This window comes from Zingiber officinale, chromosome 5B (genome assembly GCF_018446385.1).
Source record: "Zingiber officinale cultivar Zhangliang chromosome 5B, Zo_v1.1, whole genome shotgun sequence".
Taxonomy (NCBI): domain Eukaryota; kingdom Viridiplantae; phylum Streptophyta; class Magnoliopsida; order Zingiberales; family Zingiberaceae; genus Zingiber; species Zingiber officinale.
The window spans coordinates 109,921,868-109,941,347 of NC_055995.1; the positions used below are offsets into that span (position 1 = coordinate 109,921,868).

At 35.9% G+C, this 19,480-nt stretch overlaps 1 protein-coding gene across 2 annotated transcripts in view; it reads right to left on the reverse strand.

Annotated features, from left to right (window-relative positions):
* Positions 1-359: 359 nt before the first annotated feature.
* The window catches only part of LOC121985336 (protein CHROMATIN REMODELING 19-like), a 64,478-nt gene continuing 45,357 nt past the window's right edge, over positions 360-19,480 (reverse strand). Inside the window, exons 10-12 of one of the 2 annotated variants that reach the window (XM_042538720.1) lie at positions 10,497-10,633; positions 10,194-10,412; positions 360-930 (exon numbers count right to left, since the gene is read on the reverse strand). In XM_042538720.1, the coding sequence (XP_042394654.1) occupies positions 771-930; positions 10,194-10,412; positions 10,497-10,633 (516 nt within the window). In that variant the 3' untranslated portion in view covers positions 360-770. Of the gene's footprint in view, positions 945-10,193; positions 10,413-10,496; positions 10,634-19,480 lie in introns of both variants that reach the window. The other variant, XM_042538719.1, reaches the window with a different exon arrangement.

Consider the following 19,480-nt stretch of genomic DNA (forward strand, 5'->3'; position numbering starts at 1 on the left):
CGCCAAATAGCTAAATAGAAAAAGTTTTTTTTAAGAACATGTGTCCACTAGAAATTAATCTCTACTCATAATAAATCTATCACCTTTAACTAACTAAACACCCCATAGGAACAAATATTTGACCACAATGAATGCAAGTTTAGGCATTTTACTTGACAAAATGTGCAATTAACCTGAATAGGAAAGTAGCATGAATTCAAAGAAGGTATTTGAAACATGTAGCGCCGGCGATCTGTTTGTTCACTATATTTAATCTGTTAGTCATCTTAGTGCAATATGCATCTTGCCACATGAATGAATTTATCGTGACAGCAAAAAAACCAATTGCTGTAATGATGTTACAAGGAAAAAGAATAATCTGATCAAAGTAGAATGGGCAAATCCCCCATCACTTATAATGAGATCTGTATTCTGTATCATACAATTGTACACTTAATAGTATGGAGGTCAACCACAAAACCAATTGTTTTGACTTGAGTCAGTCTGCATCTCATTGTCTTGTAGAAGCCGTCAATTTGTTCATAGAAACTTAAATGACTGGGATAATCGAACAAAAACTTACAAAGACATTTTCCCTTAGGCCATTTCTCCTGAAAAACACTGAAAGATATTAATTTTACTGTAACTAACTACGCAAAATAAGAGAACCAAATGAAGATACTGCAAAGCAGGTTCAACTTTCAGTGTAAGAGGCATTTGAATCAGCTCTAGGACGTAAGGTCCATCAGAAATGTGATCAAATCTCATTGACTTTATGGTTTGGGTAAATTTCAGATGAGAATAAGTGATGACAAAATTTCTCCCATAGTCTTTTCAGGAACATCTTCATTATCCAGCTCGATTCCAGACTCAAGGACTGCAGCATCCAAAACCAATTTCCGCCTTGCAATCTCATATATGTTCTCATCAACAGTATCCTTGGTAACAAGCCTGTTAACAGACAACTGAGTACAGAAATGAGAAGTCCCATGATAGAAGTAGCCTTAGGATTTACTAACAATTGTGCATGTAAATTTCTTAAAACACAATTTACGCATCCAGAAAATTCACTTTAATTTAATGGTGCAAAGAATAATACAAACAAGTTTCTGAATGTCAAAGGAACTATTGTATCAGATGTTTCCCATTATGTACTATTGTTGCATATAAGAAAGTTGCACTGCCTAAAGCGAACTGTTAACTGATGGCAGTCTCTAACGCCACAGAAAAGTAAATTAGGGATAAGGAAAAAACTATGTACTCCACAAGTAGCACTGTAATTCCAGGCAATTGGAAATTGAAATATATGCTTTTGCAACTGAATGACTGAAATTATATTGATAGTTCCACATGTTATGCTAACTCAAGAGACATCTCTTTTTCTCCAAGGCTTCTTAGTCAGCACTATTTAGCTTTCAATTAGCCTTTGACCATTAAATGTGAATAACCCATTCTCCAGTTGGAAAAAAGGACGTTCCAGTTTTGTGCATGCTTTAAACAATTTTATCTTCTCCATATTAACATATCTCTAGAGTTAATAATTTTCTAAAATGAATTCCTAAACTCAATTTTCAGTTGTCGTTAATCAATAGTTTTCTATTAAGATCTATCTCAAAGTGGTGATCAAATTGGATTATTTCTAGCTTTCATCGCAAGCCTAATTGGTTGCTTCTAATTATACAAATTCAATAGTTTAAACAACATCCAAAGGTACCATAGCATTTCCTATTGAGATAGACACTACTGTACTAGTTATAGCCCCTCTAGAATGCAAAATATATCTCTTCTCACCATACTTGTAGTGTCATAATCAGTGGATGGGTTTAATGCACCTCACTAGAGACGGTTGAATAAGCAACACCCTTAAATGCAAATACTCATGCAAAACACGGTTAGTTGTTTGAAGGTGATCGTGTGGATTTGATCTTGTCAAGTAAATAAGTACGCAAACACAGCATACACTAACACAATAATTTAACATAATTTAGATATCTTTCAAATCCGTCCTATAACATGTCTAGAACCACCCCTTCACAAGATGCATTGGGGAAAAACTCTTACAATTCCAACTTGAGATCTTTTAAATAATATCCTCTCAAATTCAATGAAAGTGTAGAGAGAATACCAAGAGTTTGAGTTGAAGCCTTCAACCTTGTCCCCTTGATGACCTTTGAGCAATGTTAGCATTTGATTAGAGAATGAGTATGTTTCTATGTAACCTCTATGCAGCTCAAAGCTTCTTAAGAATTTTTATAAGAGGACTCTAATGGCTATATTTTTTCTAACTCTAATTGACTAAAAATTCTCCATTCAATTGATCAAGCAAATGTTAACATTATACAGCTAATGATTAGTCGACACTAGATTTCCCTTCAAGTCACCTACTCAATTCTCCAACCAACTGATACTTGAACAGGAATATTTTGTTTATCGAACCCTTCACTCGATTAATTGACATGCTTTAGTTGACTAAACTCACCTTCAACAAAAACCAATCGATGATCCATCCTTCAATTTACCTACTTGTAAAACTAGGCAATGTTTGGGACTGATCAAGCAACATATTATGACTTGGGATCAATAGTCATTTGGTGGAAGGCTTCAAACTAAGCCAATATGTAGTATCTAGCTAAACAACACATCAACAATAATGCTACCCAAAAATAAGCCCTAAGATGACATTTAACTCACATAATCTCTAATGCTCTTATGCTTAAATCCTAGCCCTAAATCATCTCACATTAGGCCTCTGATATAATATGCATCAAACTCCTTTGCATCTACCAAGCCCACTCATACTAGGCCTCCGAGCCACACATGATCTCCATAACTACATCCACAACCACTCAATGCTCAATCTTGTTGACTAAATAAGCTGGAAAAAAAAACTCCCACCATCTAGTCACTTGGCGGTCGACTATAAGCTGACCCCGTGATTTACGTCCCTTCACATAACCTAGGGACGAGCTGTGAGAGGCACCTGAAATGAAAGTAATCACCTTTTGTTACAATTGTTGACTACATAAGCTCTGCAAACTCTATGTGCAATGTGTCAAATCCATGTACACTTGATGCAACATCGTCGAATGCATCAACTAAAAAGCATAAAAAGCAACATGGTCAAATCTGAACACTTAGCAACATCATTTCCCTAACATATAATACATGAGACATATACATTCAATTATGATCATATTTTATAGTTATGACTGTACTAGATATATCTTTTTCATTCTATATAAAATCAATTTTACAGCATACACACTTATTGTTATATATATATATATATATATATATATATATATATATATATATAACAATAATAACAATAATGAATCAATTAAATCAACAAAAAAAATAATATAATAATAATATGATAATAATAATGAATCAACAAAAAAAAAGAGAATCAATATGAACCCTAACGTCTTTCCATTTACCCTCTTATATATATATTTATTTTCTCCTTTTACTTCCAAGTGCTCTCCTCATAGACGATCAGTAGAACATTGTCACGAAGTGAGGTGGGTAATTCTATCCTTTGACCTCTCCAATTTACCTTTGGTGCATGAATAGTTAATTAATAGGATTATATAAGTTGTAATACTGTTTTCAAAAGGGGTGCTTTAAAAAAACAAAACTAACAACTGATGCTCTATGTTACTCCTCAGATTGACACCTATCATTTTTGTTGTTTGTCCTTCCATACCTATTGATATCTAGGTAACTTTGTTTATTATTTATATTGTACTACACTTACCTATATGTCTTGGGATACCATATTTGAATTAGTTGAACCTATGCTAATTGTTAATTTACATTGTCATAGCCAAAATTCTAGTAGATAAACCCTATAATGCTATGTTTGATTTAGTAAGACTTATATTCACTATTGATTTTTAATTACAATAGTATGAACTCTAGCAATTAATAATGAAAACTCAACTGCCCACGAAGCTGATGTGGTAACATGTCGCCCGTAGTTGATTTTTATCTATGCATCCTGACCACCCACAAAGTTAACGTGGTAGCGTGTAGTCGCTCATGATCAGTATCTATTTTGACGGCTTTTAGTTCATATGACATTAATATACTTTAAGGACACTGGCTCTAGTAGTCCACTTCTTAGGGATTTACAATTATGATTGCATTACACCCTGCTTGTTTTGATTATACTTGTTATGGACTTACTTTTATTGTTGTCCTATAATCTAATTGTTGTTATTATGCTTTGACTGGATGATGACCATCTAGTAAAATGATCAAAGGTCAATAACTAGTGTTCTTTAATTTCTAAAAGTTAACAAAGAATTCAAAGAGAAATGTTCAGTGGTATTAAAAATGATTTCGTTAGTTTCCCTTGACCTCTTTAAGATATTAAATTCATGCACTTCTTTTCTGATTACCCACTAAGAAATTTGTGCTTAATTTCTGCTTCCTTTGACCCCAAGTTTGCATGTTAAAGGAGTATTTTTGACTAAAAAGTCAGATAGTTGTGTCTAGAACTACTTAGAGATCCTAGCTTGCTGGTCCTGGTTTGATGTTGTTTTGTGATTCTTTATTTCGTTTTGGCGTTAACTGTTTTAAACTTTTTCTCTATTTTGGTTTTGTGGTGCATACATACATACATACATACATACATACACACACACATATATACATACATACATACATGCATGGACATTTAGTAGTTCGGTTAATTATCGATTGTCTTGATTGGTGTTCTGTGTAATTGGTTTTGGATTTCTCTTTCTTATTGTACTGTCACCGGGTGGGATACCTTCTGGTCTACCGGAAGCGTGGCACTTATGACCTCACCTTTTATCTCATATTGTGATGATTTGTCTAACATTATGACCTTTACTAAAAGTGATATTGTCTATAGAACAAATTATTTCATTGACTGGATTTTACTACTCGAGACACCAAAGCATATAATTAGGGTAGAAATTTTGCATACATTTTTTACCATAATGGTCACGAATAGTATTGGTACAAACATGACTCAAGTGATCGAGTCTGACCAGCTTGTTTTGATGTAGTTAGCAAAAGGTTTTAGTTATGCTTATTAAGATATATTTGTTAAGCGTGTAGGTGCAAAAGCTTGAAAGGCAAGTGCAGGTATGGTGATGACTGAACAAGTATTAAGGTGGCAAGTTGGATAAGCCCAAGTAGATTATGGTTAATAAAATATTTCACAGATGAAAAAGTCTAAAAGGTTTTAGCAAATGAAGAAGTTCAACAGGTGTTGATAAAAATGCAAAAGGTCTTGGCAGATACAAGCCCAAGAGATCTTGGCAGATAGAATAGTTCTACAAATGTTAGCAAAGTTCAAGAGGTTTTAGTATATGGATCAATCCAATAAGGTGTTAGCATAAGTCCAACAAGGTCCAGGTTGATTGACCCATAATTGGTATGATACGCAAAAATCCAAAAGATTTTGGTTGGATGCTCAAAAGGTCAAGTTGGACAAGCACGACTAGCATCGTTGATAAAGACCTAAAGAAGGAACCTTTAGGTGGATGGATGAAAACCTAGGGACAAGACCTATAGGAAAGCAAATGAATATTGGGAGGAAAAACCTTTAGTTAAGAAGATAAGTGAGTCTTAAGAGGTTATGAGGGACTCTAAACTTGATTTTTTGGGGTAGAAGTCTACCTAGACATCTACTAGACCAAGCACGTGTTTTATGTCATAGTCAACAAACAATCTTGATCTCAAGTTATCTTAAGATCCTCAAGCAACTTTAATTGATTGAATGTATTTTTAATCGATTAAGCAGCGAGTCGACTTGGAAGACAATTGTTGGCATTCTACTCGTAAACAAAAGACTTCTATTTCAGCTTTTGTCAATTAAAGTTATTTGAGTCAATTAGGAAGTTAGCTGTTGCAAAAAAATTGCTCTGTGTTTGAATTCATTCAATAGAAGTTTTAAGTTAATCATTGGATGAATAAGGTTCTTGTCACATCCAATTAAGTCCACTAATTTAGATATAAAATGACTAAACATGGTTTCAAGCCGCCTAGAAATGTTAACAGTAGGCAAATAAATTTGCATTCTTATCTGGTTGAATCAACTAAATACGATTGAGTCTATTAAACAAATATTGAGTTGATTAAACAAGTGCAATTAGCATAAGGATTTCGTTATTAGCATTTCAGTCAACTGAATTCAAACAAAATAATTGTGTGATATTTATCCAAGCTTGGTTTGAAGGCTAGAATAGAGGAGTCAAGGGGAGTTCAAGAAAAACACTCCATCTTAGGATATTAATATTCATACTCTTTTGGTACTCTTGTTGAAACCTCAAAAAATTTAAGATTTTTATCCTTGAGTTTCTTTTTTATAAGTTTCTATTTTCGTACTTGTTTTTATATTTGTATGAGGTTTCTTTACCTCTTAACAAAGAATAATTTTCTAAAGGGATTTCTGAGGTGTGACTCAAAAAGCCATGGAGTAGGACAAGAGTGTCTGAATTGTGTTAAATTATTAATATTGTTTTTTTTTAATTTCTGTTGTATGTTTATAAATTTATTTGGGCCTTGTAATTTATACAAGAGTTATTCATTTTGATTTTTTATCTTTGTTTATGGATATTTACCCCTCCTCTCGTAGCGCCACAGATCCTAACAAAATAGTTGCTACCAAACTGGGTAATAGGGCTTAATGGATATAACTATAGCATCTATATTAACAATTATAATTTGACCCTTTTTTGTGCAATTCAAGGTATTAAAAACATTTCAAGGACCCTAGGCAGCAGCCTAGGCAATATTATTAAAATAGGATCATACATTACAACTATAAATATAATAAAAGATTATTTAATGGATTTAAAGTAACAGAGTGAAAAATATAAGATCCATATAAGCGAAAATAGGGTAAGGTAGAAAATAGGGTAAAAAGGATGAAGAGGATAGAGGTACGAATGACCTTATAAGGAATACTAATAAAAAGCAGAGAAAAATAGTAAAAAATCTAGAAAGAAATGTTAAATGGCTAGGATGAATGTTGAAAAACTAAAAAATATATGAGGAAAAGAAACAGGAGGGAGAACAAACTTAAAGAACAAAAGAAATTTTAGCCAAAAATAAAAAGTAAAAAAGGTTAGAAAATGGTCACGAAGAGAGAGCTCTGGTGTTGCTAAAAATAATAGGCTTGGTTGAAGTTAGATGTTTGTGGCAAATATGAAGATTTAGGGTTTAATTTTTCTTAATAACTGAACCTCAAAACTAAACAAAACTAATTTTCATTATCTAACTTCATATAGATCTCTGAGGCAAACCACATGTGCCACCTAGGTAGGGCAGTCCACGTACTCCATCTTTTAAAACCCCTGCTTACCAAAGGCCACCTATTAAGTGATGCAACACCTAGCTAATTGTGCCCAGGTGACACCTAGATTCTTTTTCAAAAAGATGGTGCAATGATGTAGTTCATATTTGAATAAACATACATCTTAACAAAAAGATTATCCAAAAATAATTACTTTAGATATCTCTTCCAATCCTAATAATTGTGAAGAAGAAAATGTCAATTCAAATGGAATGAATTCAAAATGATGTTTTCAGATGAATCTAGAAGAAAAAAAAGGGATTTTAGTTATAAGATACCTACTGAAACTTTAGAGGGAATTGAGATATTATTCAAAGAAAATGATAGCATTTAATATAGTGATAACCCAATCCATAAGGACCATGATTAGAAATGGTTTGATTGCCATTCTTTGAGGAAGAAAAAAATAATTAACATGAATTGAGTACGACTATTGGAATCTTAGAGAAAGACTTGATTTCATATCTTATGTTTCTTTTTTCATAAAAAAAACCAATTGAAGGGAGGGTTTCTTCAAACAAGGATATAAGACAACTACTCAATTAGATGATATTTAGCATTTTTCTAATCTATTATTGAGAAATAAGTGGGGTATTCCTTTAAAAAATTGTGCTCAATTTCATGTGGCAATTCTACCAATAACTCTTCATTAGTTGGGTGATAATGAGCACAATTAATTTTTTTTAAGAAGGCATGAAGAGAGAAATTGATTTGGTTAGATAATGTGTGGTTAGCAAACAATGATTGGACTTTTAGCAAGGTAAGTAATATATTGTAAAACATTTAATATAATTTCACAAAATTTATTTTTTGTTCAACAAATTCTAGTCAATTCAAATGATTTTCTCCTCAAATGAGAGATCATTTTGATCCCATTGAAAATGAGGTTCTAGAATAGCTCACCATGACATTTAAAAAATGAGTTGTGATACTCATCTAGAATTTTCATCTAGAAAATTCATCTAGATAGAAACATAAATGATGGGACCCACCATTTCACTTTTTGTGGGTCCATCATTTATGTGTCTATCTAGATGAATTTTCTAGATGAAAATTCTAGATGAATATCATTTCTCTTAAAAAATCACACAGAGATTTAACAATTAAAAGAAAGTCCAATTGTTCAGATTCTTTCATTCTTTACATCTACAGATTAGAAAATGCTTTGGAGTTCTTCTATTCAATCTTTTTCCTTCTTGTTGTTGAATATCTCATTCGTGTATATATCTTCTCTTTGTTTATGAAGTCTCTACTCAGTAATAGACAAAGTAAAAAAAAAAAAAAATCAAATATTTGATGATTCCATCATACATCATGGGAGTTCTAAAAAATATTTGATATCATCTTAACTGAATCCCTTAGGAACAAGAAAATCTCCTTGCTTTCATTTTTTTCCTTAGGTTCTATCAAAAGCTTTTGCCAGAAAATAACACTTTATTGTAGTTAATATCTTTCCTTGAAAAAATAGAAATACAAAAAATCTAGCAATTTACAATCTAGCCCTTCAAAATTTCCATTTCTTGAGGATAAATTATTGCATTTACGTTATCTGTGAGGTATATGGATACAACATCCGTCAATATGGAAATCTTAATGCAAATGCCTTAGTCGTAGATCCAAGATGTTCTCTTTATATTTATTTCAATTTCTTCTCCACAAATATTATCACATTATTTCAAAGAAATTATTAACATGCTTTCAAAAGAAAATGAGACTTTTTTATGTATATGAATGTAAATTGATATGAGTGTTTCTTTATAAACAATCTTCGCTACGCTTTTATAGTCATTTCCAAAGGCTCCCAGAGGTATGCAACCAATTAGTCCATTAGTTGATCCCATTCGAGGGGTCCCCTCTATGCTAATGTCTTCTATTGGTAATTACCTCTGGCTTGGTTTGATACAATTTAATAGGGGTATTCCTTGGTCATGGAATTGACATTGGCAAAATGGCTTTTCAATTTAATTGAACACGTGGTAAACTAACCTTAATGTTATGTGCAACTAGCCTTAACATTTTATGTGCACTAGCCTAAATGTATTGTGTATTTAAGGTGCTGATTTTTAACTTCCACCCTGGGGTGGAATTTTGGAGTCTTTCTTAAGCATATAAATTTATGTAAAAATAAAGTGTGTTTATACATAGCCTATTAACAGTTAAGGATCCTAAGAAATAACTCACTTTTTTATGCTTGTCAGTTACAACCCTTTCTAGTTGCTATAAAACAATTAAGGGGTTTTTAAAGAAATATTAGGATCTGCTTCTAGTGGTACCGTGCTATAGTTGGTGGCACTACTTATAGGGTTAAATTAATACATTTTATGAAGAAATATTTGAATATTAAGCTCATTCAATCTTAGATGCATGGTACAAACTCCCATCACTCGAATCACTTTTTTAAGAAATATTAGAGATCTAAATCGTACATAGAGAGATTTATTCATCACCAAGAAAAAGAAAAGGACTGAATGGCGATTAGATTTGAGACAAAATAGATCAATCATGCAAATAGACAACCATGTTTTATCGTGTAGTTTACTAGCTTTGCATTATTTCCTTCTCTAAGATATTTCACTTTCTTCTAGTCATCTCAATTATAGATTTTGTCAGCGTAAAGAGTTGACTGTTCCTATCACTCCTGGACTTGAAAATCCATAAATGACCAATTAGTTAAATAAAGGTAGACGAGCCTAATACCTACACTCAGAGTCTTTGCATTTAGCCCATTTAAGCAAAGTTAGACTCATAACCAGCCTTGCAAAAGAAAATTAAACCACTTGTAAATAGGTAATACCCTCCATTAGCAATGATTGACTCCTTATACCAACTCCATATCCACACACTTATCATACATATACGCAGGTAATAGATTTCATACCTATAAATGGTAACAGGCTTAGTTTGGCCAATGCGATGACAACGATCCTCAGCTTGTCGGTCCATTTGTGGGTTAAAATCCATATCATGAATGATAACTGTGTCAGCTCCAATCAAGTTAAGACCCTGTCCTCCAGCTCTAGTTGAGAGCAAGCATGCAAATATGGAACAATCATTGTTGAAGGTATCCACTATAGTTTGTCTTTCTAGCACTTGAGTACTGAAATGAATCAAGAATTCACTGAAAAGTTAGAATATGTTAAATCCAAAGAATGAATTGAAAAATAAGTAAAAATGACTCTACCTTCCATCCATACGTCTGTAAGTTACACCTATAACTTCTAATGCCCACTCTAGAATGTTAAGCATTGATGTCCATTGACTAAATATCAGAACTCTGTGCCCTTCCTTTTTCAAACGAGGTAGGAGTTCTGCCAAGACCTAATGGAAGTTGTCAAATTTGAAAAATAAGCAAACAATTCAAATCAAACTGTACTAATTTGATTTGGAATATCATGGTATAAATATTGAGAATCAAGAAGATGCCCAAGGAATGAGGAATGGAGGAATAATTTTCTTAGTACATATAAGTGACAGAAATATAGACTAATAACCTAACTATATAGGAACAAGTTGCTGAATCATAACATGAAACTTTGAAAAAGAGTTATTGAGAAAAGAATAAGATATGACACAACTTTATGAGAATCAATTTAATTTATGATGGGAAGATCTATTATAGATGTTAATTACTTAACAAGACAACTAATGGCAAGATATATAGAGAAAGAAAATAGTGAATGGCATATGATTTTTATTAACTTTATAATAGAAACCAAAAACAATTATTGTGATGGGGGTATAAAGAAGTAGTTATATAGATGTGACAAAAGATATGTGTGATGAAATAGTTACTAGTGCTAAGGTAATGAGATTGTGACAAATACGTTTATTTTAATTCTAGATTTACATCAAGGGTAAGTTTTAAATATCTATCAAATTATGTTACACTGTAGTGCCTAAAACCGGTTCTAGAAAATTTGACTAAATTGAGTTTTAAATTTTATTTTTTTAAATTCTTTAATTATGCACCATGACTATAATAAAGGGGGCTGGGTAAATAACATGCTAAGTAATAAAATTAACGGACCTAACCCAATTTGTTAGAAAACCTCTCTTCCCTACATTTTAAATAAATCCCTTGATGAGAGAAATTGAGGTTTCCTCATTTTGTTTGTTTTGTTGCCGCCGCCGCCCATCCGAACCCTAGCAACCTTTGAGGAGAATGAGGAAGAACCTTATCAAAGAACTTAACATCGGTTCCCCTACATCTCGCTAAGGATCTTCTCACACCAAATGCTAAGGTAAGTTTTCTAACAAGTTTGTCTACCCTATATGGGTCGTAGTATGAATGTTGAGGTTGGTTGCATGCCTTTTTGTTAAAAAGTTTGTTTTTCAATCCTTAGAAGGTTTTGATGAATTTCTATGACTTTCTTGCTCAGAAATTTTCATGTTGGAAATCTGTTTGTTTTGGGAAGTTCGGCTGCTATTTTTCATGCTAGAAATTTGTTTCGTTTTGAGAGGTTCGGCTGCTATTTTTCATGCTGAAAATTTGTATCGTTTTGGCAGGTTCGACGGTTGCTTTTCATGCTGGAAATCTATTTTGTTTGGATAAGTTCAAATGTTGTTTTTCAAGTTGGAAATCTGTTTTTTTTTTGTATTTGTTTCTTAATTGTCTGCATGCTGATTTAAGTTTCATTTTAACACTTAGAGATGGTACTTTTTTATTTATGACTAAGCATAATTAATTCATTTAACATATCATGTAGTAATGATTTATATATTTTTTAATTTTTTTATGCATGAAAAGCAAACCGTGTTGTTTTAGCAACGACTCTTGATGCATGAAAAGTAGATTGTTTTGTATGCAAAGTAAATTATCTTATTTTTTTTAATGACTATCAATGCATGAAAGGTGAGCTATTTTTCTTGTTGCTGAATGTGACAATGTGACGAGTAAAGGAATTTGGCTTAGAGGATATTGAAATTCTTTATCAAATCAAAAAAAAGGGATTGTGGGATTCGGCTTAGAGGATACCAAAAATCCTTACCTAAGGCAAGTGGACCCGACTTAGAGGATACCAGAAAACCCTACCAAACCTAGTACTATGGTAAGGATTTGACTTAGAGGATATCGGAAACCTTACCAAAGCTTGTGGAACCCGGCTTAAAGGATACAGAGTAACACTACCAAACCTAGTACTAAGGAAAATATTTGGCCAAACGAACGAAGGTTGATGTAAAAGAGCCACTTTTAATGAACTATACTCATTTAAATATTATGAAGTTTAATGTTGATGCGAAAGTAAATGTTTGATGTTATTAAATTACAGTATGAAGGTGCATGGAATTAAATGATGGCAGGAAATTCTAAATTTCAATTTAAATGTTCAAGTTATTTCCTTAAAGATATATTAAAAAGCATGTGTATGTGTAGTTATTTCTTGTTATAAAATGTTGAACTGGCTGAGTCATTAGACTCATTAGGCAAGGTTAAAAATTTCGACCCGTGCCGAGGTTTCGATCCTAGATCGAAACGATACAGTTTCGGTACCGTATCGTGTTGTGCCGATATAGTTTCAGTGTTTTTAAATATAAAATATATTAATTAAAAAATAAAATATTTAACATAAATATTTAAAAAATAAGCAATATAAAAAAATGAAGGGGAGCCTTGGCGCAATGGTAAAATTATTGCTTTGTGACCAAAAGGTCACGGGTTCGAATCCTGGAAACGGCCTCTTGCAAAAAAGCAAGGTAAGGCTGCGTACAATAAATCCTTCCCCGGACCCCGCATAGCGGGAGCTTCGTGCACCGGGCTACCCTTTTTAAAAAAATATATAATATAAAAAATAATCTTTAAAAAAAGAAAAAGATATAAAAATAGATAATAAATAAATAAAAAATTTATGAGAGTTTAATAAAGCCTATTTAGATTATCTCCATCATAACTAGGAGTTGATTAAAATAATTAACCTAAGTTTAATTAAAAAAAATCCGAAATCTGACACCACTAGCGAGCTCGCACTACTTTGGTGGTGCCTTGTGGTTGTGCGACCCCTCAGCCATAGCCGCGGGGTTCGCGTGACTCCTCCGGTGCAACCACGGTGGTTGTGCGACCCCTCTACAGCAGCCACAGGGTCGCACAACGTCTCTGTGGCGGTAGCGAAAGGGTTATGCGACCTCTCTGATATTGTTGCGAGGTCAACCGACCCCTCCGTTGCAGCCACGGGGTCACACAACACATCGCAACTGTCGTGGGTATGGTGTCGGGGTCGTGCTGACCCCTCCGTTGCAGCCACGAGGTCAAGCAACACATCGCAACTGTCGTGGGTCTGGTGTCGGGGTCGTGCCGGTGCCGGTCGTCAAGCGGAACGAGATGTTTTGCCCGTTTCGACCATCTCCACACGGCACTTTAAACCATGTCACTAGGTCTATATGGTGCAGGTAATGAGGGGACGGAGAGTCTTGATGGATGAGCTAGCTCGTACCAAGTAGTGCACACCCAATGGCCTTTTTATTTCAGTTTATATCATTCTCCGTATTAGGATGTTGAGTTTTCTTTTTTGAGTCAATGATGTAAGTTGATTACTAGATGTTTTACAACCCTTTAATTGGTTGGTTGCACTTTTCGATCTTTTGGATATTCATTTACTACTATGATGTTCAGACGCAAATAGTTTTTTTTTTTTATTTGGGTTTCTAGTTGAACATGTTCGGAATGCATGACATTGGAGTTGAGTTATTAAATTACGAAATTTCGGATGTTTGGTACTAAATGTTTAAAAAAAAACTTAAAAATCATAAAGTGTTAGGATGTTTCAATTGGTATCAGAGCATGATCCTAATTAAGGGTGTGACACTGTCGGTTGCGAAGCTCAAGAAGTCAAGCCTTTATAAATTTAAAAGTTCAGATAAGTCACACTGAGGAATTTAAGAACCTAATTGATGTACCTTTTATCTTAAAATACATATGGTTTATGTGCTTGTTTTGGACTGTGTACAAGGATGCCTCCTAGACGGTATGTAAGGAGGAATAGGGGGCATGGGGAGGAGAGGTATGAAGAGGCGCAACCTCCTCCGCCTCCGCAGCCACCGCCATCTGACAATGGGGATCGAGTGCTTCAGAAACCTTCGCCTTCACCGCTATCGTGTCTGACATTAGAGATCGTGTGCTTCAGGGGATGGCTTAGTTGTTGGAACAGCACGCTGAGACTCCTCACAGAGGCAATGTACGAGCATTTCAGGAAAATGGATCCGAAGAATTTTACGGGAATGACTGACCCACTAGTTGCCGAGGGATGGATTCAATCTATAGAGGTGATATTCAAATTCATGGCCCTTAGTGACGCTGACAGAGTAAGGTGTGTTACTTATTTACTGAAAGAGGATGCATTATTATGGTGAGAAGGAGCGGAGCTTTTTGTGGATATGAATATGCTATCATGGGATGGGTTAGAGAAGGTATTCTATGCCAAGTATTTCACTACAGATGTACGGATGACGCGGGAGTTTATGAACTTGAGGCAAGGAGACTTATCGATGGCTGAGTATGTGAGGAAGTTTAATCGGGGGTGTCATTTCATGCCCCTAATTGCCAAGGATGCGGCGGAGAAGCCGAAGCACTTTATGGATGGATTACGATCGACTATTCGTAGTGATGTCATGATGGAGGACCCTACGTAGTACTCTACTACGATTTCTAGGGCCTTCCGAACTAAGCAAGCTCTGAAGGACATTGCTTGTGAGATGCAGAGGAAGAGGCCACCATCAGTGCAACTACAGCAAGGGAAGAAATTGTTCAGAGAGCCACATAACAACAACCTCACAAGCATGTCACCCCTAACACTGAGTAAAAGCCCTTATACAAGGAGTGCAAGCGCAAGCCTTACAGTACATGCATGTGGGGATCGAACAAGTGCTTCAAATGCGGAGTTGCTAGACACATATCCAAAGATAGCCCGCAATTGAAGCAGCCTGCTTCAGGGCGGATATATGTAATGACACTCATTACAAATATACTTACTCATCAGCATTAATTTAGTTCTTTTTCCATTATTAGTGATTGAATCTTTAAAATTTTGAACCTACCTTGAAGTCATGAGGAAATTGCGTGTGACCAAGCACCTGCAAGAAAAATCTCCATAGCAGGGGTAGCCACTAAGGCATTATTGGATTCAGGGCTAATCACTCTTTCATATCTAAGACCTTTGTGAAACGTAGGGGCATTCAAACTGTTAAACTTGTTGTAAGTTATACTGTGACCGTCCCATAAGGGGAAGCACTTTGGTCTTCCAGCATGGCCAAAGAGCTTAAGCTTGACTTCCACAGTCACCCAATTTATGCCAATCTTATCATACTGCCACTGCCAGAGTTTGATGTTATACTCGGAATGGATTGGTTGTCTGAGAATGGGATATTGATTGACTACTAGCAGAGGTAGTGTTGATCAGATAGAACGGAAAAGAGCAATTCTGGTTTGAAGTATCGAGATGCTCGGCTTTGCCCAGAGTGATATCCTGTATAAGAGCAAGGAGACTCATTCTTAAAGGTTGTCGGGCTTTCTTAGCCGGTTTGATTCCGGCCCCTACTACAGGCAGTCCATCATTGGAAGAGGTAAAGGTGGTCAGGGAGTTTCCTAATATTTTCCTTGACGTTATTGGCATTCCACCCGAGGGAGGTGGAGTTTACTGTTGACCTTATGCCAGGTATAGTGCCAATTTCTAAGGCACCGTATCAATTAGCACCCCCAGAGATAAAGGAGTTGAAGGAACAGATTCAGGAGATGTTAGAGAAGGGTTTCATTCGCCCTAGTTTCTCCTTGTGGGGTGCGCCAATACTGTTTATCAAGAAGGACGATAGTATGAAGCTCTGTATTGATTATCGACAGTTGAACCGAGTCACAGTGAAAAATAAGTACCCACTCTCGAGATTCGAAAACCTATTTGATCAATTACCGCTGCAGTATTTTCAAAGCAGACCTTCGATCAAGGTATCATCAGCTGAAGGTGAAAGAAGCTACATAAGGCAACCTTCAGAACTCAGTATGGGCATTATGAGTTCCTATTGATGTCATTCGGGTTGACCAATGCTTTGGCGATCTTCATGGATCTCATGAATCACATATTTCAGCCACATCTCGATCAATTTATCATTGTCTTCATAGATGACATACTATCTATTCTAGGGATAGAGAGGAGCATAGTCAACATTTGAGGACAACACTACAGATTTTGCAAAACAGGAAACTATTTGCGACGTCCAGTAAGTGCGAGTTTTGGTTAAAAAGGGTAGCATTCCTTTCGAAGGAAGGGTTAGAAGTTGATCCGTCGAAGGTAGAGGCCATGAAAGAATGGACAATGCCTAGGAATGCATCTGAGATTCGTAGTTTCTTGGGCTTTGCGGGCTATTACCGGAAATTCATTAAGAGATTTTCGAGCATTATAGTACCACTGACAATGTTGACAAAAAGAATGCTATGTACAAGTGGGGAGCCTCCTGTCAAAGGAGCTTCAATGAATTGAAGCGAGTACTCACAACCACACCTATGTTATCCATGTCAGGGCAAGGGGACTTTGTGTTGTTTACTGACACTTCTAAGCTTGGGTTGGGTGCAGTTTTGATGCAGCATGAGAGCTATTGGCTATGTGTCCAGACAGTTGAAGTTGCATGAGTAAAATTACTCAACTCATGACCTAGAGTTAGTAACAGTGGTTTTGGCCTTGAAAATTAGGAGACACTACTTGTACGGTGAGAAGTGCAAGATATTCACCGATCACAAGAGTCTTAAGTACTTCACATAGAAAGAGCTGAACATGAGGCAGAGGCGTTGGTTTTAGCTTGTAAAGGTATGATTGCGAGATTAGCTATCACTCGAGAAAAACTAATGTCGTTGCAAATGCCTTGAGTCGAAAGACAGCCATTATAGCACAGATGGTATAAAAAACTTTCCAGACATAAAGAGGTTTGGACTGGAGATTTATGCAAGGGGCGACGCTCCGCGATTGTCCACTTTAACAATGCATCCTACACTGAGAGACCGTATTCGAGATGAGCAAACAACTGCAGAAGTGGAGGCAACGAGATGAGGCCAAGGGACGTGCCCTCTACACGGTGGAGGATGGTATCGTCAAGTTCAGAGGTCGTCTCTAGGTGCCAGGATCGAACACCTTGCGAGTCGATGTGATGACTGAGACTCATTCCACCCCGTCTTCCATTCATCCAGGGAGTACAAAGATGTACCGAGATCTACAGCAGTTGTATTGGTGGTCGGGTATGAAACGAGATATTATACGTTTTGTATCTGAATGTCTAACGTGTCAGCAAGTTAAGGCAGAATACTAGAGGCCAACGAGGATACTTAAGCCACTCCTTATTCCGAGTGGAAGTGGGAAAATATCATGACTAATTTCATAGTGGGGTTACCGCGGACAGAGAGAGGATCCTATGTTATATGGGTGATAGTTGACCATCTCACCAAATCTGCACATTGTCTGCCAGTAAAGACGACTTTCTCTATGACAGTATGCAGAGTTATATATTAGGGAAGTAGTCAGATTGCATGGCATACTCCATGACGTAAAAAGATCCATATAGCCGACCCCACCTAATGGGATAAGACTTGGTTATTATTGTAATCAGATTGCATGGCATTCCAATCTCTATAGTGTCAAATAGAGATCCACGATTCACTTCGACATTCTGGAAGAGTCTCCATTCTGCCATGGGAACGAAGTTATTGTTCAGTACAACGTTTCATTCGCAGCCTGAAAGGGTGATACAAATTCTAGAGGACCTACTTCGAGCGTGCGTGATAGACTATCCAGGAAGTTAGGAGAAGAAGCTATCGTTGGTGGAGTTTACCTACAACAACAGTTTCCAATCGATGATAAGTATGACTTCATACGAAGCCTTATACGGGAGGAAATGCAAATCGCCTATCCATTGGGACGAAGTAGGGGAAAGGACAGAGATGGGTCCGGAGACCATACAACAGATAGCAGTGGTAGTCAGAATCTGAAATCGGATGAAGACGGCTCAAAGTAGGCAAAAGAGTTATGCAAATAAAAGGAGAGACCTTGACTTTGCTGTTGGTGATCACGTTTTCGTGAAGATAGCACTCATGAAGGGTGTTATGCGATTGGGAGGGGCAAGCTTAGCCTAGGTTCATTGAGTCATTCGAGGTCCTAGACAGAGTGGGAGTATTGGCATACAAAGTGACTTTACCGCCGAATCTTGTAGGAGTGCACAATGTGTTCCACGTGTCAATACTGAGGAAGTACATGTCGAAGCCTTCGCATGTACTGAATTATGAGTCATTGCAGCTTACACCAAACTTGTCCTACGAAGAGAAGCTTATGCAAATCTTAGGCAGGCAAGAGAGGAATCTGCGGAATAGGGTGATCAAGATGGCCAAGGTCAAATGGTTGAATCATTCTGACGAGGCCATTTGGGACCGAGTCTGACATGAGGAGTCGTTATCCAGAACTGTTCTGTAAGTTTTAAAATTTTTAGGACGAAATTCATTTAAGCGGAAGGAATTGTAGTGCCTAAAACCAATTCTAGTAAATTTGATTAAATTGAGTTTTAAAATTTATTTTTTAAAATTATTTAATTATGCACCATAACTATACTAAAGGAGGCTGAGTAAATAACATGCTAAGTAATAAAATTAATGAACCCGACCCAATTGATTAGAAAACCCTTCTTCCCTACCCTAAATATATCCCTTGATGAGAGAAATTGAGGTTTCCTTATTTTTTTTGTTTTGTTGTCGTCGTCCCCCCACCTCATCCAAACCCTAGCAACCTTTGAGGAGATTGAGGAAGAACCTTATCGGAGAGCTTAACATTGTTTCCCCTACATCTCACTAAGAATCTTCACCGACACCAAACACTAAGGCAAGTTTTCTAACATGTTTGTTTGCGATATATGCATCGTAGTATGAATGTTTTGAGGTTGGTTGCATGCCTTGTTGTTAAAAAGTTTCTTTTTCAATCGTAGGAAGGTTTTGATGAAGTTCTATGACTATCTTGCTCAGAAATATTCATGCTAGAAATCTGTTTGTTTTGGGAGGTTCGGCTGCTGTTTTTCTATTTCGTTTCTGTTTTTCATGCTGGAAATCTATTTCGTTTTGGGAGGTTCAGCTGCAGTTTTTCATGCTGGAAATCTATTTTGTTTTGGGAAGTTCAGCTGCTGTTTTTCATGCTGGAAATCTGTTTTCCTTTG